At 40.5% G+C, this 25,686-nt stretch overlaps 1 protein-coding gene across 1 annotated transcript in view; it reads right to left on the minus strand.

Moving 5' to 3' along the window:
- Window positions 1–23,275, minus strand: part of LOC131987714 (ryanodine receptor 3-like) — a 146,594-nt gene extending 123,319 nt beyond the window's left edge. The window contains exon 1 of the mRNA XM_059352563.1: window positions 22,935–23,275. Coding sequence (XP_059208546.1) covers window positions 22,935–22,982 — 48 coding nt within the window. The 5' untranslated portion in view covers window positions 22,983–23,275. The remainder of the gene's footprint in view (window positions 1–22,934) is intronic.
- Window positions 23,276–25,686: the final 2,411 nt, after the last annotated feature.

Raw genomic sequence — 25,686 nt, forward strand, 5'->3', positions numbered from 1 at the left:
GTGTAGGGCACAGTGCTGGGGACAAGGCGCGGAGATTTGTTGTTGACAAACTATTGGAAGAATGTGACATTTTGTGCCTACAAGAGACTTGGTTACCCAAGCAGGAGTTGATGCATCTGAACTCAATTCATACCAACTTCTTGGGTGCTGGTGAATCCACGACTGACTACTGCGATAAATTACATCGTGGTAGAATACCAGGAGGTGTCGCTATCTTATGGAACAATAAATATGATAATTGTATTTCAGTGGTACGTCTAGATGTTGACTGGGCAATTGGCATAAAGATCAAGTGTGACAACAGGTCCTTTATCATACTGAATATTTATACTCCCTATGAATCTTATCAGAATGAAGAAGTCTACTGCAATAGATTATCTTTTATTAATGCCTTCATTAGGGACAATGCCACAACAAGTGTATTTGTAGTGGGTGATTTTAATGCAGATATTTCTGATGAAAGATCACTGTTTGCCAAATGTCTTACTACTTTTTGTGACGACAATAATTTTGTGTTATCCACCAAATGCCTGCTACCTGAGAACAGCTATACTTATATCAGTGAAGCATGGCATACCACATCATGGCTGGACCACTGTATATGCACTGCAGACGCACATGGGTCTGTGAGCAACATAAGAATACGTTATGAAATGGCCACTTCTGACCATATTCCATTTCAACTGGTTTTAAATCTAGAGAATATTCCAGCACAATCTGACAATGTTTCCAATTCATTCACTGCCAAACTGGACTGGTCAAAGCTCACTGAAGAAAATGTACAGCAATATTCATCACGTACTGATGAATTACTTCAGATTATCAAATTACCAATGGACACCCTGCTGTGCAGGGATCCTAACTGTAGAAATGAGCAGCACAGGTCAGCTCTATGCGGCATGTATGATTTTATTATTGAAGCGCTAAATGAATCTAGTAAGTGTTTTTACTCCAACAAAAATAAGGTGCATAATCTTAAACCGGGCTGGAACGAGCATGTGTCAGAGCTTCACATGGCTGCTAGAGACGCCTTTAAAATGTGGTCACAAGCTGGAAGGCCGAAACATGGGCCACTTTTTGCACAGAAAATGGCTTCCAATGCGAAATTTAAATATGCTGTCCGTTTTATTAAAAAGAACGAAGACACAATGAGGGCTGATGCACTCGCTAGGAAGCTGTATAAATACAGTAGTACTGACTTCTGGCAGGAGATCAAAGTAATGAACAACAGTAAAGCCCCATTACCGTCTTTAATTTACGGAGTGTGTGGCTCGAACGACATTGCTGAACTTTGGTGGCAATATTACCATGATCTATTTAACTGTATAAAAAGTGACACTTTTCAAGTAGATGGAGTTGAATTCTCGGAGGATAATTTCATCACTCCTGCGGAGATTCACAGTACAGTCATGGGTCTGGAGAACAACAAAACATGTGGTCTGGATCACATTACAGCTGAACATTTAAAATATGCCAGCCCTAGGATTGCTCCTCTTCTGTCAGTATGCCTTACTGGGTGTTTTTCCCACGGAATATTGCCTGCGTCCATGCTGTCTATCCTTTTAGTACCTGTTATTAAAGATAAAGCAGGAAAAATTAGCAGCAAGGATAACTATAGACCCATAGCACTGGCGAGTACGATGTCTAAGCTACTAGAGAGGATCCTCTTAAACAGACTGGAAACGTATATACAGTCTGCTGATAACCAGTTTGGCTTTAAGCAAAAGCATGGCACAGATATGTGTATATTTGCTTTAAAGGAAATGGTGTCAAGCTATAGAAGTAGAGGGTCCACTGTGTTTTTGTGTTTTATTGATGCCTCTAAAGCCTTCGACCGTATAAATCACTACAAATTATTTAATAAATTAAGCCAAAGGGGTGTGCCTAGGTACATTCTCAGGATTTTATTATTTTGGTACACTGAACAGACAATGAAGGTAAAGTGGGGAAACAGTATTTCTGCTAATTTTCACGCCAGTAATGGAGTGAAACAAGGTGGAATTTTATCCCCATTTTTATTTAATGTTTATATGGATGATCTGAGCAGACAATTGAACCAATGTAAGACTGGTTGTGTACTCGGTGACACTCTTGTCAATCACCTCATGTATGCAGATGACTTAGTCATCCTGTCTCCTTACAGTGCTGGCCTGCAAGAGCTATTAATGATTTGCTCCCAGTATGGTGTTGATTTTGATATTCAGTATAATGCCAAGAAGAGTGCCATCATGATTGTGCGTAGCAAGGATGACAGGAAGTCAGTTTTTCCCAAGTTTACACTGTGTGACAACACATTGAACGTGAGCAGTGAGATTAAATATCTTGGTCATGTTGTTACAGAGGATCTCACTGATGATCACGATATTTTTAGACAACGACGCAAGTTATATGCACAGGCTAATACTTTGATTCGTAAATTCCATCACTGCTCTTACAAAGTCAAAGTTACACTGTTCAAAGCATTTTGCACACCCATGTATACTGCACATTTGTGGTGCAACTACAAGGTGAAGAGCATGCACAAACTGAAGGTGGCTTATAATGATGCTTTGCGATTACTGTTAAATAAGCCAAGATGGCACAGTGCAAGCCAGCTATTTGTTAGCCTGGGTGTGCCTACTTGTGAAGCACTTTTACGTAATCTGATGTATAAATTTATGAGTCGCCTTGTACTGTCCGAAAATAGTGTGATCGTTGCTATTACTAATCCTCAGGTTAGCTCCACCCGCCTCTCCTCAGTATATTGGAGACACTGGCGTAACAGTTTATTTTGGTCGGTCTGAAAATCATTTTTTTGTATTTTTTGGGTTCTGTCATATGTTTGTCTGCTGTGTTATTTATTTATTTGTATTGTTTTTTTTTTTTTTTTTTTAATATCTGTCTCCTATGGACCCTGAGTCTTGAATAAAATTTGATTGATTGATTGATAAATCACTGCTAGACTGTACTTCTATGTGGTACTGACATTAACCAATTATAATGTACACTGTGTTTACTTATGCATCACATTGTTGCTAAATGATCCGTCTGCCAAAACCAACATTAGCTTGCTGATATATGAACCGTTAAGAGTGAAGGCAAGTGTGAAATATATTCAACACACATCTGACACGACACATTTCCTAAACCTGTACTGTAAAACTTTTTAGTGTGAATTTACATTAATAAACTGGCTGCAGCTTGGCCTGCAAAGTGCTGTATTTTTTTTTTGTTTCTTACTGTATTTTGGAAATAGTGTAGTAAGAGAAATAACATTGCAGTGTATGAGTGTATTCTTGTACATTTACAACACTATACTGTTTTGTCAGGAAATTACTGAATATGTACAAAAGTTGGAAGGATGAGTGGCAATGATGGCGGCGCACATGGACGCAGCGGCTTTTGGCTCTCTGTATCGGTGTATTATTATGATGATTGCGTTATATGTGTATGCAGTATTTTTTTAAATGTTTTTACTCATATTGTTTTCTGTTATGATTGTCATAACTATGCACCTTATGCAGTGGCACTTTCAATTTCGTTGTATAGTGAACTATATAATGACAATAAAGACTATTTGATTGATTTGATTTTGAAGTTGAACTTAAAAGGGAAGGCATCCTCTAGAAAGTGCTGTAATCACATATTTTTTCTCCCAGAGTGCATTGCAATATACAGTATGACACTGTATGACATCAATACAGTAGAATATTGTTGAGATTTCGCTGTAAATTCACATCTTAGGTTGACAGTGATAGTCCAGTATCAGAGGAAGCACTGTAACACAGGAAATGAATGTTCCAGAATATTCTGCTGGAGATTACACATGCTTTCTGCTGGCTTACTGTTGAAGTGATTCATAGACTTGTAGCTCTCACACAGTGCTGTGACACCAGCAGAGATGGAAAGAGCGAGAGAGAGGGGGAAAAAAAAAGTTGGACTAGAGGAGCGAAGCTTTGTTCTCATGACTCAGTGCTGCTGTGTAAATGGGAGCGCTAATGTTCATCTTGAGGCGCACTGCTGAACAGGCTGCCCCCAGAGCACAGACAGAGAGATAGAGAGGAGGAAAGAAAAGGCAAACAGAGTAAAAGAGAGCACAAGGAGCTCGCACACAAACACATACGCATCATTAAAATTCACTATACACTATAAATTCATCTCGACATCTGCTGAAATTTCAGCCTCCTTTAAAGGCTTTGCTAAGGGTGCTGAGGATGACAGCTTTACAGCTTGTTATTGAACAGTGTCAGCGGCCGGCCCTTGGCACAATATGCATGCAGCTGTATCGTGGACCACACTGGCATGGATACAGAAAGTAGCTCGGAGAATCATTAAACACACACTGTGCTCTACCTGTAGATCTAAACTTAGAATCAGCAAATATCAGGTCAAGTCAGTCAAGTTTATTTTTATATAATCCATATAGTAAATATAAATAAGACAGGTCTCCAAATGTCTCCACCAATTTCTAAGGCAACACAACTATCCAAAGATTTTAGGACGGAGTTAGCCTGGGTATACCCATGCTGCCTTGCACACTCGATTTTGTTTTCAAACTGCAAGGCAGCATGGTGTCCATGGCCGATTCTTAGCCCTGCTTTTGGTATCCAATCACAGAACGGGGAGGGATGGCAACACGATGACGCAGATCCAACATGGCTGCAGCAGACTCGAAGCTCTCTTTTGATCTAGCTGTAGACAGTGTTCTAGATAGTTTAGAGCGAAAGTTATTTTAATAGAACAACAAGATTTGGCTTTACACTCCTTTATCACCACCAAAAAGGATATTTTAGTCTTGCTTCCGACAGGATTTGGCAAAAGCCTAATCTACCAATGCCCCGGTAGTGGCTAAGCTAATGGGGTTTAGCGAGACCCCGGTCATTGTGGTCCTGCTTCCTCGTCGAATTTCTGTTACTCTACATACGTCATCTGGTAAAATTGATACGACTGGCTGAGAGCTACGTACAGACGCTTATGATAGACATTCATAGCGCCCAATAAACGGCTCTGGAGGATCGTAAACCACGCCTCCTCTATGGAAAAATGAATAGGTGGTCTCCAGACTATATCTCATTTGTGATATAGTCTGGCTTTAGCCAGGCTAGGAATGAGTCCTTAAACCCAGAAGTGTGTTAGCATTTTAGCAGCCGGGGGTCTATCCTCTCAATCTCAATGAGGATTTTGAATGTGTTGGTGGTTAGATGCCTGAACTATGGTCTGTGGTTAACACAAGCTGAAGGGATGTTAGTTTTTGTTGTTTGATATTAAATATGTTAGAAAATACCCTCACTTGCGAATTTTGGAGTTTTTACGTGTCCTTAAAAAGGTGTTTACTAACAAGTTCCTCAATGAGACTACAGCAGACACGGACTGGAACTCTCTCTCTAGACCGCCTCACAGCCTCTAGTCGTGTTGTTCAAAGCTACGGATTCAGTAGCTTGTCAAAACGGCTGGTTAGCTTGTCAGAGAGCGCCTGAATCTAACGGTAATGAATAGTTCTCTATGGCATAACGTTAATGCAGTTAATGCAGCTACTTTTATCAGCTGCATTAACTCTTCAAACATAATAAAAGTCGTGCTCATTTGTGAAGATTATCCTGCTGAAAATAAACATGTAAGCATCAGAAACGTGTGTTTGCCGGAGAGCCTATGTTCTGCAATGGTCCAAAATCAAATGTAATAATGGTGATGCTAACTTGCAGGTTGGCCTATAAAAATATGTAATTTCATTTGCTCTCTATTCTGCTTGACTTTTTGGTAGGGTACATTTTAAATCACTATATTTTATTGAAAAATGTGTTGAATTTACCTTAATCTGATTTAGCCATCTCAGGCGTAAAAAAGGTATGTTATGGTATAAAAAAAGAATACATCACTACATGTTGCTTTGTCTTTCAATAAACAATAGAGTTCTCCTTATAACATGATAGTAATTTGATAGAACAAAAAGTCTAAAAAAGGATCAAATACATTTCTGAAAATGCAGGGGACTGAAGCTAAGCCAATGTAATTAAAATTGTCATTCATTCATTGTCAGTATGTTACTTTTAATGTAATTCCATGATATATGCTTACATCATTTAATTTTCATTTCCGTCTAAAAACATGTTTGACCAAATGATGTAATTTACCTTGTATATAAAATACATTTGCAATATTAAAAAAAAGAAGTAACAACCAGAAAATCTTTTATTTTTTAGTGAGGACATTAAAGGGTTAACAATAGCTTTCTTATCTCTCTATTACAGCTTGGGTTGAGGAAAGTAATTGACCGATGCACAGGCGACTTTCTAAGAATACATAAACGAGAAAATATCACCAAGTCACTGCAAAATAATCTAATCTGCAGTGGCTCAAAAGTCCCATTCATATTTGATCCTCTCAGGTTGTTTGTTTTTGTGTCATCTGGCGCCTCAGACCTGGACTGCCTAATCACTGTAGGCAATCTAATTACACAATCACCATACACTCACACTATACAGCTGTGAGCAGCGGCAGCCATATGGACAGAGGCAATCCATCTCGGAGATTGGACGGATATGGCGATCACCGTGAGCCAAATAGCTCGGGGTGAAAAACGGCTACATCTTAAACGTTTGAAGCTGCTGTTAGCTTTGCAGTGTCAGAGTATATCAGAGTGCAGACGTTACGTAAAAAAAGTCACAGTATTAGTCCATTAAAAAATGAGGGCTGCTTCAGGTCATGTGAGGAGAAAGTTTATAAAACAAGTGTTGCTAAGTGAGCCCTGCAGGCAGATCTCACCCCTCCCAGGTCTGGAGGCATTAAGTCTGTCTGCATGCTTCAGTAGCGAAGAAGCAGAGGAGGGAGGCTGTAAAGTGTTTCATTGCACCTTGCAGCATTGCTTCTCCTCCCCAGCGGTGGCTTTAATGTGAAAGGCTAAGTAAGCATTTTCATCACACCCTTGCTTTAGGCTGCCACTGTCCATACCACCGAACAAGAAAAAGGGAAAAAGCATGGCAAAGGAACATCTCTGTACTGTTTTACAGTGCTTTGAAATGAGGAAAAGCATTGACTATATGGAGGAAAATGGAGTGTTTGCATTTTTCCCCTAACTACATGATGGCATTGAGGATGCTCCGGGGCAATATGTGTCAGCGCTATAGCTGGGGCTTGCACCAGGGGAACAAAAGGAACAAACCACTTCTCACTCCCTCTGCTTCCTCGCCACAAAGTAGCCTCACTTACCGAGGGGGGAATTGAGACTTTTTGTGGCAGAACACAGAGAGAGTGAAAATAGGCTGCTTCTACTTTCTGACAAGCAAACGTGTTGTATTTTTAGAGGAAGAGCGTTCTCTGAGGTCCAAAGGGAGAGCAGCACTAACAGGTGCATTTGTAACCAGCCAGGCGTCCGGGGAAGCGAAGTCTGACTCACAGTTTCGACTGTGTGACGCTGGAGAGGCCGGAGTGGTGAGGAGATGGAAATTAGACTTTGCTTTCAGGTCAGGGAAGTGGAAATACTGTATATGTGACCTAGAATATAAAAAAAGGAGCAGTGATTGCAGGTATTTCAGGAAATTTGAAAGACAAAATTCCAATGTGTGCAATGTTTACCTGTCAGTATTTTAAAGATCTAGTTTGGGGGAAATATGCTCAGCGGCATTTGCTTTCTTGCTGAGAGGCAGATGAAATGATCAATAGCACTCTGAAAACAAACCACAACAAAACACAAACCACTCCACCCGTGACATCTGCCTATTAAATACAGAGCCAGGAGACTGTTAGCTTAGCCTAGCATCAAGGAGGAACAGAGGAAGCAGCTAGCTCTGATTTAATTTGTACGGATTTTGTGGATACACACCATAAGAGGGGGAAATATCTAATTACACCAAGCAAACTGAAGAAGTAAAAACTACAACTTGCAGTTGGGGTTATGTTAAAAACTAGTAAGACGCAGTAACCTAATGGAGAAATGGCAACAAATAAGATAAATCAGGTTAATTATTCAGTTTGAGAGCTGCTAGCTATACTTTTGAAATGTCCAGGCTTGCTGTTTCCTTCAGATCTTTATGCTAAGATAAGCTAGGAAAAGACTTACTTACTCTTTCCAAATGTTAAAAAAATCTGACTAGCTAACTAAGCTAACTAATTTAACCACTAGAGCTGTTGTTTGAATCCATATAATGAATTGACAAGGGTTATGTTTTAGAGCTATTACTAGTTACTGCTGTCTCAGCTAGTGAGAACTAAAATATTTTTATTATATCTTACCTTTGGAAGCATATATATATATATATATATATATATATATATATATATTTTTTTTTTTCTAAACAAACAAACTATATATATATATATATATATATATATATATATATATATAGGGTGTTATATATATATATAAGGTGTTACATATATAAGGTGTTACAATGTATATATATTATGTACGTATATGTCTTATTTTATTCTTCATGCAGTTTTTACAGGTCTATAAGTCTAAATATCTATAGGTCTGTATGTCGGTATAAAGTCTTTTCTTATCTTATCCTGGCTAGCTGCTTAACCCAGTTCAAGTATTTATGTTAAGCTAAGCTAGGTGGCTTGTGCTAAGATGCATGTTATAAAACAAGGTGGGAGACTTTTATCTCACAAAAAGAACTTGAAGTTGTGTGCAAAGTGATTAAGAGACGGAGGAGAGATTGTGCACTTTTGAGAAAAGTGCTACTAAAAAAGAGTGTTGAACAAGAACAGTCTGTTATCTCCACCTTCAGATTTAAGATACAGACATGAGAGTTGTGTCAAACTATTCCTTTAAACAGACTCATAAAGTGCACGTATTGTTCATATTTAATCCACTGGTGAAAGGAAAATTGTAGTCAACAGCTGGCTCTTGCCCCGAAAGACAAGGTTTTATCTTCTAACTAGTTATGTCCTCACACAGTGGAGATAAATTGCAAAAATTATGTTCTTTTACTTTACAGATACCTCAACAGTGTAACAGTATAATCCCCTATATGTGCAATAACAGTGATTGCAGTGTCAGCTTCTCCGGGATAAAAATATCCAGTGTCCTTTAAGACCTGACCTGAGTGAAATTCTTCAGAGCACTCATCCACATGCTTGCACAGAGGACAGCTGAGATTGAACTACAGCTGAGACTCCAGCGTGTCAGACTCTATTTGTTCAGGGATTGGTGACGATGCCCAGGTGAAGGGTTCTGGTGTCGAAGCTAAAGAACAGCTGAGGCTCAGAGAAAAAAGATCAGAGCAGATAGAAAGCTAGAGTGGTGAAATAGTTTGACTTGGTGACAATTGCCAAATTTAGGGGCATATCACCCTTTGCAACATGTCAGGAAAAAGCAGCTCAGAGTGGGAAGACAGCCTCTTGTAGGGCAATTTTTATTGCATCAAATATCAACCTGCAGCACTCTGATTTGTCATATATTTCAGGAAGAGGCCATTAAAAGCTAGGTGAGGCACTTTTGAAGTGTCAGCTACACTGCCACAGAAACACTTCTGTAAGTTGCAGGGAGTACCGGGGGCTGAGAAAACCTGAGCAATGCTGCAGAGAAACTCAACTCAGTGGGGGAATTAAAAAAAGCTCCGCTATCTCTATGCATTCCCCCCACCTGCAGGGCTAGACACAGACCCAAGCTTCAAAAAAGCCACAGTATAAAGCTGTGTTTGCAGGGAATACTCTGGAAAATATGTTGGGCACTGATGAGGGTAATGTGGGTTGTGCTGGCATGCCTGTGTGTGTCATTATGACTATGAATCTTCAACCAGGCTTGCTGGCAAGGCAGGATAGTGCATTTCTTTATAAATGCACATCGTTGACTCTGCAGCAACAAGACCCAATAAAGAGGGTGATATCTCCTTGTCTGTGCTGGCGTGGTGCAACGCAGAGGTTGTTAAAGAGGTATGAATCTTTTATGAGGTGGGAAACGCCACCGTTGTCAATATCAGATGAAAAGGCCGGGACTTTGGCACCCACCTAGAGGAGGGGGAACATGACTGGATTTTCTCAACACAGCAATTGTTGTAGCACCGAATGCACCAATGTGTGAAGATCCTGAAAATGACTCAATTACAAATCCTCGGTTGAGTCAATAAAATGCTCCGCTAGCATGCACTGGTGGCACTGGGAGTACCTTCACCACAGCATGATGATCCAGGATCAGAAGAGTGTCAAGGTTTGCTTAAAAAAAATCAGAGACTGTGTGCTACAAAGTCAGCCCAACAGCAGCAGATTGCAGCAGTAAACACTCCTCTAAATGGCCTATTAGGGGCACAGTGGGGAGACAGATCATTGGACATAATTACGACAGATACCAGAGCTGCTTTATGTGGGAGGAGAATGATTCACAAGCCAAAAGTAGTGAGCGTTTTAATGATTTTTATACATGGTAAAATGTTTGAAACACTGACATTGTTTCTGTGGTAACAGGCCTGTTGGATGCACACAAAGGGGAATCCTGAAATGTTGCAGTTGCAGAGAATTTAATGTCATTTTGCTCATGCTCCTTACATGTAGAAGTAATTATAGAGTCCCATCACCAGATGTCCAGTCTACTACGAGTCTGTCCAATTAAAATACATCCTCACCAAAAGCCGTACACTGTTTACCTCAAGGCTACGGATTCAGATTTGAATCTGTTTCATCCAGCAGAAAGCTTTAAATGAGCCTAACTTTTTCCTCGCTGGATGGATTTGGTACCATTCCTGCAGCTAATTAGAATCAAGGAGGCGATTCTTTGGTTTAGTTTTGGGTAAAATGACAGCAAACAGTGACACCTTGGCGGAGGATCTAATTGATGCGGTGCAGCATGTCCCACTCTGTAGCGATTCATCATCAAATGATTGAGAAAACAGAGATAAAACTGAGAAAGGTTGATAACATCGACGAGACTCACAGATACAAGCCAACTGTAGTTTTTATTTTCTTGATTGAGAAGAACCACTATAAGCCTTTTAACATATGACATCTGTTTCCAGTGTTCCACAGATTCATATAGCACATAATGGGAACATGACAAAGGGTCCTATAGGTTCTCCAGGGCCTATGTTCCCCCAGCTCCATAAAGCACATTATGGGAACCTGAAAAACAGCACATAAGGGGTTTGGATAATATCTATCCAAAAAGCAAGAAGCGTCTGTGTGTGTGTGTGTGTGTGTGTGTGTGTGTGTGTGTGTGTGTGTGTGTATGTGTGTCTAGGGTACATCTCGCTGACCGTTAGTCAGACTGACCTAAGATTTCGTATGTGGCTTGTGCATGGCATGAAGGTGTGCATCCTCGATTTTGAAGATTTTTGAATTCATTTTTCAAAATATCATTATTTCTGATCGGGCGCCTTTTAGGGGAGCTCCGCCCCAGTGTGTGATAGGCCTACACCTGGTCAGTAACCCAAGTCACTCTGGTTTTCCACACCTGACTCATCTCATCTGTAAGTCTATTTAACCTGCGACGCCTGCAACTCGTACAGAACGCTGCAGCGCGTCTTTTAACAGGCACAAAGAAACGGGAACACATAACCCCAGTTCTGGCCTCTCTACACTGGCTTCCTGTCCGTTTCAGAATAGATTTTAAAATCCTGATGTTTGTTTTTAAAATTTTAAACGGATTGGCTCCAGCATATTTGACCGAGCTGATACAGGTTCACAGACCGACCAGAGCTCTGAGGTCTGCAAATTAGTCCTACCTGGATGTGCCTAAATGCAGGCTAAAAACTAAAGGCGATCGCTCTTTTGCAGTGGCTGCCCCGAAGCTGTGGAACAGTTTACCGCTGCATATCCGGTCGTCAAAGACACTGGACAATTTTAAATCTTCTCTCAAGACGCATTTTTTCTCCCAGGCCTTTGAACCTGCGTGAGAAGAAAGTTTGTTTCTGTGTGTTGTGTTGGATTGCACATCTCATGTCATATATTATTAGATTAAATTGTCTTATATTTTTATTTTGTGAGTTTATTGTTATTCAATTATGTATCTTGTATTGCATTGGATTTTTTGTTGTGATTCAGTTATGTAAAGCACTTTGGTCAACCTTGGTTGTATATAAAGTGCTCTATAAATAAACGTGACCTTGACCTTGACCTTGAACCTACCTATCTTTCGGAGTTTTAAAGTGCGCTACAAGGTTCGATTTTCCAATAATATTTTAATCGTTTCCAGCGAATATCAATGTTCAATATGTATGCGCTGGATGGTGTGCGAATACATACTTCCTATGGGCACTGCACTAGTCTATTAAATACACGGTTACTCGTGAAGTTGGAATAAAATATTTTTTGCCTCTTTCCATGAATTTCTGAGAATGTGATTTTGACTTTATTAATCAATCTCTTCCAAACATATCCTGATGAAAATAAAACCATAATTAACAGAGGATTGTGTCTGAAAACAAAATTGTTCCAACTTGGACAACCATGTATTTTACCTTGAAAAAGGGAAAATTTTAGTCAAACAAGTGCACTTAAGCTCCGCCCCCACCATTAGGGAAAACAATCCATCTCTCTCCATTGACTTTGCATTGAATGAAAGAGCTTTCTTGTAAATTCTGTTAGAAAACAACAGAAAAATGCCAAAAAGCTGCTGTGTGTTAAAATGCATTACCAACAGGGTAAATAACCAGAACTACTTTTTAAAACTTTAAAAATCTGAACTTTTAGAGCAAAAGTAGAAACAGATGTATACAGACGTGAGACATAAGCAGCTACAATGAGGAAAACTGTGCAGTTCATTTTGTCACTAAGTCATATATCCAAAGTCATTTTTAGGCTAACTACATTTCTATAATTTAAGCTAAAGCATTTGACACATTCATGTTGTAGAAGGTGGATAATTCAGGAAGCTATGCAGTATTAAAAGGGCCTTAGCTTCTACTTCTGGTAGACCTGGAGTGCTTAAATAATCATGATATGTTTAAATCTAATAGTTTTAGCTGGAATCAGGCATTTTGTTCTTCAGCCCATGGATGTGTATTGTGTCACTGATAGTTTTCCCCCCGGTGGGCATGGTCTTCAGAGTATAAAGCATGGCGCTCTGTCTCAATACCCCATTCCTGTTTAAAGTAAAACCAAAAAAAAGCTTAAAAGAGTTCAACGACATTTGGAGAAATACTCTTACTGACTTTGTCTGTTAAATTAGCAGCTAAAGGAACAACAGGCAGTTTGCTTAGCTTAGCACAAAGACTGGAAGCAAAGGGAAACAGTCAGCTTGACTTTGTCTAAAGGTTAAAAAAAAATCCCCTTTTTAACATGTTGTTTATTTTGTTTACATTTTGACAGCGGCTAGCTGTATCTCCAATGCATCCTGTAAGGTCAGTGCAAGTACTTTAATCAAAGGATGTTCCATGATGTTCATTTAAATCTACAGCTAAAACAACAGTCCAGGAAGACAGCACTGGGTTTTATGAATGCACATGCACATTGCAAAAGAAAAAGATGATTATTTCAGAGGGGAAGGTGAGAAAGCACCACACCAGTAAAAAATTTGTGAGGGCACATATTTTCTACTACCAGTGACTAATAGATAGCCACAGCCTTTTGGAGCTCAGCATATTCAGAAATACAGCCTTGTATGTGTGAGCCAACATTAACTGCCAAGAAGCGATGGCAAAGAGAAGCAGAGATGCAGAGATGGCCCTGCTAGCTATGGAGGAGGCAGCAGTTAACAACAGGCTAACAGTGGCTGCTGGTGGTGGACACATAGAGCACACATAGCCTTATGGTATTTTTGGGTTAGAATAAAACTAGATGGAAAAGAAAGCTTTGAAACATGTAGTGGTTGTTCTAATGTACTGCAGGATACATAGCTTAATCTGATAAAATATTGTGCTCAACATTAATTTGGGTAATATGGCAAAACCCTAATGTATCTCCATTGCCAAAAACATGAGCAGCACTGTTCAAAATGAACAGGACTGGTGAGCAACAATTTCATGTTTGCATGTTTTCTGTATACTGTCAGTGGAGCTTGCAGGATTAACTACACTGCATTGTTGTTGGTCCATAGCAGCCAACAGTGGATATCGGGAGGTGGCCAAGCACAAAAGAAGTTACAGAGAACCGAAAAGGCTACGACTCATCGACATCAAGGCTATGTGGGAGATAAGGGCGAAAAATCATTTTGCCTCTGAATAAAGTGAACTGTGCCATGGAAGCATCGGTCTAGGTACGACAGCTTTTTGTCCCTGTTACGACTAACAATTAACTTACAAAAAACAGGAATCAAATAGGTTGATGGACTGTAATAAGAACATTCAACACATTATGAACATGTATGTCCGAACACTTGTCTTTCTTTATGCAAATACTTAGATGAAACATTCATGAGTTTTTTTATGAGGTGTGGACGTTTAGATATGCACAAGATTTTTGAAAATAAGTATCAGATGTGTCTTGTTTTACTTCTGATTACAGTCAGGCAGACTTGAACTGTTAATATAACACATGGAAAACACTAGTGTCTAGGGCATATCTCGCTGACCGTTAGTCAGACTGACCTAAGATTTTGTATGTGGCTTGCGCATGGCACGAAGGTGTGTATCCTCAATTTTGAAGATTTTTTAATTCATTTTTCAAAATATCATCATTACTTACATAGGACGTGTTGCAGCATTGCACTGTTTCTGATCGGACGCCTTTTAGGGGAGCTCCGCCCCATTGTGTGATAGGCCTACACCTGGTCAGTACCCAACCCGCCTGACTCATCTCATCTGTAAGTCTATTTAACCTACCTATCTTTTGGGGTTTTAAAGTGCGCTACAAGGTTCGATTTTCCAATAATATTCAAATAGTTTCCCGCGAATATCAATGTTCAATGTGCAAATTCTGTTATTCACGATTAACATGCTAAGTGGAGATTTAGCTTTATTCACTTCTTATGTTGCATTACTATGTAATTCAGGGATGACATTCATGTTGCTTAGCGTAATGCACATAATCATTTGATAGGAGATACTTACATGCAATATAGTATATCAGCTAATTGGGTTCACGCAAGAGTATTACACCTCATTGTACATCCCACTTTCACTCACACCCTCATTTGGCCCAAATTTAAAAATCTACTTAATCTCCCACTATACGAATACATACTTCCTACGGGCACTGCACTATTTTTCTTTTCAATGTTGCTTTAACGGTTTACCATATTGTCATTAATACTTTTGAGTTTGAATTTGCAGAACATTTCATTTAAATGGCAGTATTATAACGAGAATTTTACTGCTAAATAATGTTCTTTGTTTGGTATTTTTCAGTAACACTTAATGGGGTCCAATGTACAAAAAGCAAGAACTGCATGTACACATTACTGAAACAATTAGTCTAATAGCAGCACAATTAGGCTAATTCAGCAGGAAAGGGCTGTTGGATTTACTGATTTAAATGGTAAATTAAAACAGCTTATAACTGTTAATTATACAGGCTGTTCTGTAAAGTTGCTTCAATTTTTACTGTATTTTTTACGGAAACCTCAGCTGACATATTTCCAAAAAATTACAGATTTTTCATTATATACTGGTGCTATAAAGGGGTTATTTCGGATCCACCGGAGTCCCACAACAACACAAACCAATTGTTTTTGTGAATGTCTTGTATTTTTATGTAATTTTGACGATATATATAGTCATATTTCCCAGCCTTGTAGTCTTATTGGATTTTTAGTCCACATTAGTCAGTAATGTCACATCAAGGCTTGCATCCCTGTGATTCTACAGTTGCAAACATGAATGGCACACATGTTGGAGGTCCACAACCAAAGAGAAAAGAACAACAGGGTCTTCTTTGCCTTATTAAATATTCATGCTCTGAAACACCAGATCAATCAGGCCTGCTTACTGCACGCCACTGACATTACTGAGGAAATTTCTTCATTTGGTGGCACGATCAATAGCTCATTACAGCAGCTTTACACTGGGTTGTCTCTGGGCAGGCCTGCTGGCTTAATTCCCTCTACATCACAGGCCTATCTTATCTGTCCATCTTCATCACGCAACACAGAGAAACAGCCTCCTGCTGAACAACACTTCCACACTGAACCTTACACCAACTTACTTTTCTGCAAGTTGAGTTTTTGAATGATTCTGGGTGATGTTAATGGGAGATATGATGGGAATCAATATGGCAGTATGTATAGGGGAGTATATATATATATATATATATATATAGGTGTGCAGTGAAAAAAGTATGTATTTGATCAATACCGTGCTGTGTACATGATAGAACTTTGTATCCTCTGTAGTTTTAAATTGAAATTCTTCCAGGAAAAGAAATTCCACTCCTCCAGAAATAAGGAAAGTCAAGAATTAACACCCTGAAGGCACAGGCCCAGGGGGCCAGAGTCTCAGGGGGCCCACTGGCCTTTACAACAACACAGAAACAAAAAGAATTGATCAAAAGGATCAAAACAACCACAAACAGACACAAAATGACTATTAAGAGAGACAAAGCAACTACAAAGAGACACAATATAACAGCAAAGATACACAAAACCAGAGAGATGTATAACTACTACACAGAAACACTTAATAACCACAAAAAGATACAAAATAACTATCAAGAGAAACAAAGCAACTACAAAGTGACTCAAAATAAGAGCAAAGAGACTACAAAATTACTATAAAGACTCAAAATTACCAAAAATAGAAACAAAACAACAACAAAGAGACACAAAATTACTATAAATCAAATAAACTACAAAGGGACTCAAAATGACCATAAAGAGACAAAAAAACACTACAAAAAGAAACAAAATGACTACAATAGACACAAAACCACAGAGAGAAATATAGCAACCACAAAGAGACACAAAGAAACTGCAAATACCCACAAAACAACAAAGAGACAAAATGACCAAAAAGACCCACAAAACAACAGAGAGATATAGTGACTAGAAGAGACACTAAACAACAACAAAAGACAACAATAAAGTTTGCTCCCATATAGGAGAGGTTGTGGGGCCTTTTGTGAGTCTGTGCTCAGGGACCCGCTGTGTCACAATGGAAACAGCTGGCAGAATCAAATGCCGAAAACAATTGACAAGACAATTTTCCGTGAGACAATTTGCATGAAAGGAAGTTTTTTTTGTCGGCTTCATGAATTTTCTTCTTCACAAAGTTACTTTGGAGTGAATCTCTGCGCTCAAATCTGCACCATTATGCTCAAAAACGCCTTTCGGTTGCTAATGAAACTGAGCTATTACTTTTTTAATTCAACCATGAAATGACAGCAGACCTCATCATAATAACATTAAAGCTCCCCTCCTTAGTGTCAAGCCGAATGCGATGATGTGCTGAACTGAATTCCCATCAGTGGGAATAATTTCATGGTGATCTCTAGTAATTATACACAGGCCAAGTGACACAGGAACAGGAGGAGCCAAATATGAAGCAAGTCAGTTGACTTGTAGCGCTGTGATGAAATGTCAGGAACAAACCTCGAACACTTGTGCCTTGGCCTAACTAAAGATGCTTCTGTACAGTTAATAGTGCTGCACACTGCAGATCAAGGGCACCTTTGGCTGCCTCTGGGCCAGTGTGGAGCCTGCACCCTCACAGGATCTGAGATCCTCCAGAAAACATACAGCACAGTATTAGCACTCTTTTTCCTTTACTCATCGATGGAGAGATATTTGCATTGTCAGTATTAACTAATGTTGAATGTTAATACTTAACGATACATAATCGCATTTTCGAAATCTATGTGATCTTGGCTATGACAAACAATATAATAGTGGTCCAGTAAGTCCATCCATCCACTTCCATCCGCTTATCCGGGGCCAGGTTGCGGGGACAGCAGGTTAAGCAAAGTTCTCCAGACCATCTACCCAGCCAAAAAGTCTAGTTCCTCCTGGGGGACCCCAAGGCTTTCCTCCCAGGCAAGGCGAGAGATATAATCCCTCCAATTCTGGGTCTTCCCTGTGGCCTCCTACCAGGTGGACGTGCCAGGAACACCGCTAACGGGAGGTGCCCTGGAGGCATCCTTACCCGATGTCAGACCCAAAGCTCAAGACCATTGGTGAGGGTTGGAACGTAGATGGACCGGTAAATTGAGTGCTTCACTTTCTGGCTGAGCTCCTTCTTTACCCCAACAGTCCAGTACACCAACTGCATCACTGCTGACATTGCACCAAACCGTCTGTCCATCTCACGGTCCATTCTAACAAGTCCCAGAGATACTTGAACTCCTTCACTTGAGGCAGTACCTCTCTTCCCACCCGGAGGGGGCAGTCCATGTACCATGGCATCAGACTTGGAGACACTGACTTGCTTCACACTTGGCTGCAAACCGTTCCAATGCACGCTTGAGGTCCCGACCTGATGAAGCAAAAGGAACCGCATGCAAAAAGCAGAGATGCTATTCCACGGTCACCAAACCAAATCTCTTCCAATCCTTGGCTGCAACTTGAGATCCTGTCCATGAATACCACAAACAGAATCGAAGACAAGGGACAGCCCTGGCTGAGGCCAACACCCACTGGGCATCTGTTTGACATTGTGCTGAGTATACAGACACAGCTCTCACTTTGGTTGTAAAGGGGCCAGATAGCTGGTAACAATGAGCCCGGTACCCCATACTCCCCAGGACACGATCGTAAGCCTACTCCGAGTCCCGTTTCTAAGTCTGTTTTTGACACAATGTATACCACATATCAATGTGTACCAGGATCTTTCTCTCCCTCTTTTTCTGTCTTTTAGTAATTTATTTTGTCTTATGTACTGTACATGTATGTGCGTGTATGGATGTAGATGTTTGTTGGAGTTGCGTTGTGCTGTATTATCGTTCTCTGACAATAATGACAATAAATACATACAGCACAGAAAACATTCAAAGCCACGATGCTGTCGATTGCAATGGATATGAGAAGAGTAAAAGAGATTAAAGGAGGACAAAGTGAGATGCAAAAAGAAAGAAGAGCAAAACAGAGCAACAAAAGAGGGCAGAGAGGAGTGGGGAGTTCACACAGACGTAAGTGGGTGAGGAGGCAACAAGCTCTGGCGCTGATGTCAGGGCAAATAGCATTGCCAAAATTAACACTTTCCTGCCTTTTATTTCCTCTGGTGTGGTTAATCTTTGGGTCTGCCGCTTTTGGTTCGTTGCATTACTTCTGTGTTGCCGCATCGACAGCCATCGCCTGGATGCAAAGTGAGACCAGAGCCTTCACATAAACAAGCCAAGCACTGCCACAGTGCATTAGTCACAGCCCTAGTCTGGCCTTTTCAAAGTCGCTACTCCCACTCACACTGCTAATAGATCACCAGAATCTGATATTCGCCTCGCAGGGTTTCTCGCACACAGAGAAGCTGTGCACGTGTGCACGGATGGATCACAACACATGCTGGACCATGTTTTTATTAATAAGTGGCCTTATGTCAGATTGCAAAAAAACACAAGAACCAAACTTTATGATCCCCTCCTCTTTCTCATCTCTCTGTCTGCTCTAATGATGGGACGCACAGTAGGCAAGCAATTCATTTAGAAAACTACTCTTACATAATGAGCAGCCTGAGCTATGTTACCATAAGCTGATATTTTATTCACTATACTGCTTATTATGAAGCCAGTACTGCAAGAGTTTGTGCATCTGAGGACATATCCAATTTCCAAACAGGCCGAATAAAGTTTCTGTAGAATATGTAGCCTTATTAAAGTGTCGGCGCGGTCGCCTTTGCCCCTTTCCGACATTAAACAGCAGTTTGGGGGTGGGGGAGCTTTTCTGTGATTCTCCGCGCTCCGTTCCTCTTCCTGTAACATCAAATTACCCATGGCTGAGATACCCTCACTCTTTCTTTTCCTCTCTTCCTTTCCTCCCACTGAGTTGGCTTTATAGGCAGCAGTCCGGCAGGGGTAATTTCTGCTACCACTCCAGGGAAATTACTTTGTGCTGTTGGAGAAAAGGCAGTTTGTGAACTGCTTTATCAAGCTCCTTGACTCCAATAATAAGCAACATTTGGATGCCTGCATGAAATATATATCCTCACAGACTGTTTGCCACTTAGAGCCACCAAGGTAAAGGCAAGTTTGGAGCCAGTGTGTGCATACATGTATGTTTTTGAATCGGCATATGTGCTCCAATTGAGCATTTGTTTCTGCAGGACTGACTTTAGTCATGTACTGTAGATAAATGGATGTATATATGTGTGTGTGTGTGTGTGTGTGTGTGTGTGAGAGAGAGAGAGAGAGAGAGAGTGTATGTGTCTGTTCTACTCCTCTACACTGAGCAGTTCAGCTGTGCCTTGCTGGGACTGATGAATAATTTCTGCACTGTGCTCTGCTGTGGCACGTCTGGTGCAGCCTGACTGCACCACACAGCTACAGCTCCGCATTTGCATTCAACACACACACACACACACACACACAGACGCCTTTACACTCATGAACACCAAGCTCGCTCACTGCGCCCCACACAACCCCCCCCCCCCCCCCCCCCCCCCCACACACACACACACACACGCCTCTCCATCCCAACACCATCCAGCCTCTCAGCTGTTTCCCTGTGTGGAGGGATGCAACAAGCTGCTTCTAAGCCCTTTTTTAAAGCAACAGCAGTTTTCTTTTGTCAATGTCATCTCAATTCTTCTCCACGGGCTTACATCTGGGGGAAAATGCTCCCTGTGAATCCAACAAATGGGATCGAAACATTAGCCAAGAAAGCAAAAAAAATATATATATAAATCCACAACTCTCACAAAGCTCGTCCTCAAAAGAATCCTGATTGTGGATTGGTTTGGCATTTGAGTTCAAGCCCAGAAAAGAGGAGAAGTGGTGCTGAAATGTCAGCTCTTTTTCAGAGTGACAGCCATGCTGATGTGATGACCTCTATGTGCTGCGGTTGAAAGGTTGGAGGGGGGCTGCAGGACAAATAAGGAGAAGGTATCAGCTTTTTCTGAGTGAGTGGAAGGGACATTGTTGAAGATCAATACCAGTCCTGGGGGATAGGGAAGACTTTCAGTGCCAAAATAACAAGAATCCATCACTTAACTGTAGTGTTTTGAAGCTGCAGCATGTGCTATTCTAACTATGTTTTTAATGCTGTAAAACGGTTAGCTTTAGGCACCAAAACCACTATCCTAAGGTTAGGGGAAAAGAACAGGACCTTCCAGACACAACTTCCACCAACAGAACACAAACACCAGCTTCCTTATTGAAAGACTGAAAAATGGTTTTGCCCATTCGCCACCACACCAAGTCGACCTATGTAGCTTCTAGCATTGCCTTGCTTCATCACTGAATACATTTTGTGGCATACCTACGAATTCCAGTGCATTACTTTCCATAGGAGCACATACTAGCTGTACATGAGCTCACACTACAGTAAACAGTCCTAAAAACAGCGACATTGGGGCCAGAGCTAACAGTGGAGTTTGAACCATCAACTGGCTGTTACGCTTCCAAATAATGCCATTGGTTGGGATCAGCGATAACCACCATATGAGAGCAGTGAAGTGTTGAAGACAACAATTTGCTGTTTGTTGTCGGATTAAAACACAGTTAGAACACCATTACTCCACTACGTCTTCAAACAGTAAATAACAGTACATAATTATAATAGTAATTGATCAGATTTATACAGCGCTTTTAAAATGTACTCAAAGTTGTTTACATAGAACTAATACTGATACGAAATACAGAGAACAGAAACAGAAATGAGAGTTTATGCTTCAGGTCAGGCAGTGGTAGTAGTTTCCCAGTAGTCAATTTCCGATTTAAACTGGGGTTGTTGTTTTTTTTTAGCTCTGAAGACAATGCCATTGTTAGATAGAGTCTTGATTTATAAAGATCAACAAATCATTGTTTTCATACCTCAAACTCTTCTTAACATTTGTGGTTTCAAGTCTGATTTGACAGCCATCTTTTTGGAATGTACCATTAATTGAAGGCTCAAACCCCTAAAATTTTGTTTTGAAACTTCTCAATCAAACCAAGAAATGGACATAAATGATGAATACCAAAAAAAAGAGCAGGTTAAAAAGAACATCCTTGCTCTGTTTAACTCAAACTACAGCAGGCTGCGCATCTGTGAGCAGCTTAATAAACGGAAACCACAAGCAGCAGTGCCAGTGATATGTGCAACCAAACACCTCCTACTGTCTCGGGGTCTTTCTGGAAGACCTCCAGCTCATTGCTCCTTCATCTGTCCTAGACAAGTGTGTGTGTATTTTCAGACATGATACGCCTCGCAATGCATTCTACCAAAGACGAGTAGATCATGTCATCATCTATCTTTGTCAACTGTGGAAAGTGCTCCTCTCTGCCAGACATTTCTAGTCTTAAACACTCATTTTCAGGCAAACATTTTCACTGTAGTGTTAGTACTGGAGCCAAGAAGAGCTGTTTAATACTATATTATGAGCATATAATACAGTACTGGCTTTATGTCCAACAAGTAAGACAGCATCAGTAACCTGGCTCTGCTGCAAAAATACTGTCATTATTAGAAAATGTTGTCCTCGGATAATTTGCATAGACCTTTGCTGCTGCACAGGAACCCCTGGGTGACTGTCTGGACAGGCTGCCTTCACTGCCAGACGTCCACGTTTGAATATATTATAATTCAATATGCACACTAGGTTAAAAAAGAGATTTAAGTGATGCTGCAAGAACAAGCCTTTTAATCCTGCGAGTTATTTAAGTTAAATCCCCAGTGTGGGCACTGTCAACCTGTCATATCGTGGCAATTAACGTTGCAGCAAGGTGAATATGTAATAATAAGTTTTACATGGGACATGGGGCTGTCAACTTCTTGACACAGAGACTGCAGGAGAGACAATAGCTGTCAGTGAGCGATGCGCAAAACAATGGAGCACTATCACCGCCTCAAACATCTGCAAGAAGGCAGAGGGTTATCAAAGGCTACAGGATACTGTAACATCTGGGAGGAAAGCCAAGTGATAGGCAATCGACAGTTATAATCCCACACATGAAAAAGAGCCACACGTATTTCCACAGCCACCGGAGCAGCGCTTCAAGTGCAAGCGGCAGGAAAATGTACTTACAGTTCTGAGGAACTGGATTTCATCCTCTCCTTCTCCACCTTCAGCCATGGCTGCAAAGGAGCCTGTTCAGACTCGGGAAGCCTCCGCTGGCTCCTCTCTCCTATCGATATTAGCATATAGCTAATCCACGGACCATACAGCGGGTGAGACTACCGCAGCATGTGTCACTCAAGCCCCTGTGCTCAAGCCCCGCTCACCGCCCCGGAGGAGGAGTGTGTGTCAGCAGCAACATCGGCAGGCTGGAGCGACTGGGGACGGTGTGGCGGGGAAGTGGGGAGAAGCCAAGTCGTGTAGCCGAGATACAGCAGCGGGGTCTTTATCTTCGACGTCACCGGCACACCGTGTTAACACAACCTGGAGAGCGCGAATATTCAAACATAAAGAGCGTTAAACGCGTTGAAATCACCACTATCTGACAAGTACGTCGTCAGTTCCTTCCTACCTAGCTCCGGATTCACAGAGAACCACGCTCGTGTGTGAGAAGGAAATCGACAGTATGCAGGAAATTCAATGGGAGCTGCTGTTTCCAGTGCTGGTCCAGATCAGCACCATGGTCAGCACCCCACAGCACACACACACACACACACACACACACACACACACACACACACACACGCCTCTCCATCTACTATACTGTGTGAATAGATAGATGTTAGTGTCCACATATTTCTGTACAATGTGTTATTCCCATTGTTAGAGTGGGAAAAAGCACCTAAAGGGCAAATATCCTCCAATATCGACACAAATCTACAATTACGAATTACATTTCATGAGCTGGAAAACATATCCTGCACAGTGTATGTGTAGCCATTAATAATAATTATTTTTTTTTTAATTCTTACTGCTTCTTACAGTATAATTTGACAAAATTAGAACATGGGGTGTTTTGTTTTTAAAGAGGATTTTTTTTTGCATGCATTTATACCCATAAAGTTGTTTTCAGACACAATCCTCTGTTTTGCGACCACTGTGCGCTTTACACTACAGACTGCGCTCATTCACCCGTTCACACACACATTCACACTGGTGGCAGAGGCTACCCTAAACGGTGCCACCTGCCACCATTGGGAATTCATTCACACACCGATGAACGCAGCATCGGGAGCAATTTGGGGTTCAGTATCTTGCTCAAGGATACTTCGACATGTAGGCTGCCATGGTCAGGGATCGAACTACCAACCCTCTAATAAATAAACCCTCCCATAAAAAAACAAATCAGCTGTATCTGCAATATGTGTAGGTAGTCAATTCACACAAAAAAACATTTTGTGGGCCAGTGACCTATATTTATATACAAAACTATTATATCTAAATTTAAACTTCTGGCATCTTGACAAAAATATTCCTTTCACTTCGTGTGTAGAGAAGAAGAAGCTGTAGATATAACACATCCCAGCCGGCAAAACTGACATTTAATAAGTGTACAAGTGTTAAACTATTTAAAACATTATGACTGTACGAAAAGCCGTTAAATTATTTAAGATTAAACTCAATGAAAATTTAATGAACGCAATGAAAAGTTCATTTTTTAAAAATACTAATCTGTGGGCTGGTGGCCGCAGAAATCTAACTGATTTCTTATTGTTGGATTAAAAGCTGACCCGCCTCAGCTCAGCCATAATGAAGCATCTCCACTGCTAAATTAAATAAACACATACAATCATATCATAATGCGATGCCGCCCTCTAGTGTCGATACTATGACATAACAGCTGCCCGCTTGGTGCATGTTTTCTTCATTCATTCATTTATTTATTTATTTAAGCAATCTTCTCCTCTCGCTTGTTCTCTTGTTCTCCTTCTTTCCTGGCTTTATTGTAACAGCCTTCTGAAACAACAGGGCTAAAAATAGAGCAAAGAAACATATTTCAGTAGGCCTACCCAAGTATTTCAGTCAACTTGTGAAAACCTACTTTTCTTCGGTGGTAGCGTTTCTTCGGTCCTTCTGGCCTGCGGAAAATATACAATTTCTCTTCGGATAACCTCAGTTTGTCAACTCTAAAGCGGCAAAAAGGTGTAAATATAACTTTACTCCCTCTGGGCTGACAGCAGACTTTCCATTCAAGTGTTACACTCACACCTGTCCACCTCACAACAGCGACAAGTAGGAACTGAAACTAGGCTCTTATTGGGCTAATGAAACAGCGACTTCAACGTTACACATTTAAATATATCAATAAAATAATAGTTAAAGTGCTATCAATGGCAATGGAATACTTATTGTATAATAATAAAACTTGATGATGTAAGTCTAAAATAATATTGTGGATGTATTACAATACTATAGGCTACTACAATATAGCCTGATATATCTCTTCACCGTCACTTAAACAGTATAGATTTACCATCTGAACCCCAAAAATGCATGTTTTCTTTGGAATATCGCTAAAATACTCCGTTTATCATAGAAAGAATCTGTAAAAACAGTTATATTGTCAGAATTTGAACTTTCCGAAAGTCCTTAAAGGGTAAGTTTAGATTTCATACCGTACATTTCTGTTAGGAACAGTAACCAAAACAAAGCTTAAAATTGTGATATTTCTGTCATAATCACTTTATTCAACATGTCTCAAAAATCAACTCTTTGGTATAACTAGATCCCTAGTCACGTGACAAATATTCACTTAAAATCCGTTTACACAGCGATGAGAGGAGAGGACAGGAGAGGTTTTAAGTAGAAGTTGCAAAAATACAAATAGTTTAATATGTATAGCATGTGAAGACCCAGTTTTATTTTCCAACATTCGTTACAC

Source organism: Centropristis striata, chromosome 16 (assembly GCF_030273125.1).
Source record: "Centropristis striata isolate RG_2023a ecotype Rhode Island chromosome 16, C.striata_1.0, whole genome shotgun sequence".
NCBI lineage: Eukaryota > Metazoa > Chordata > Actinopteri > Perciformes > Serranidae > Centropristis > Centropristis striata.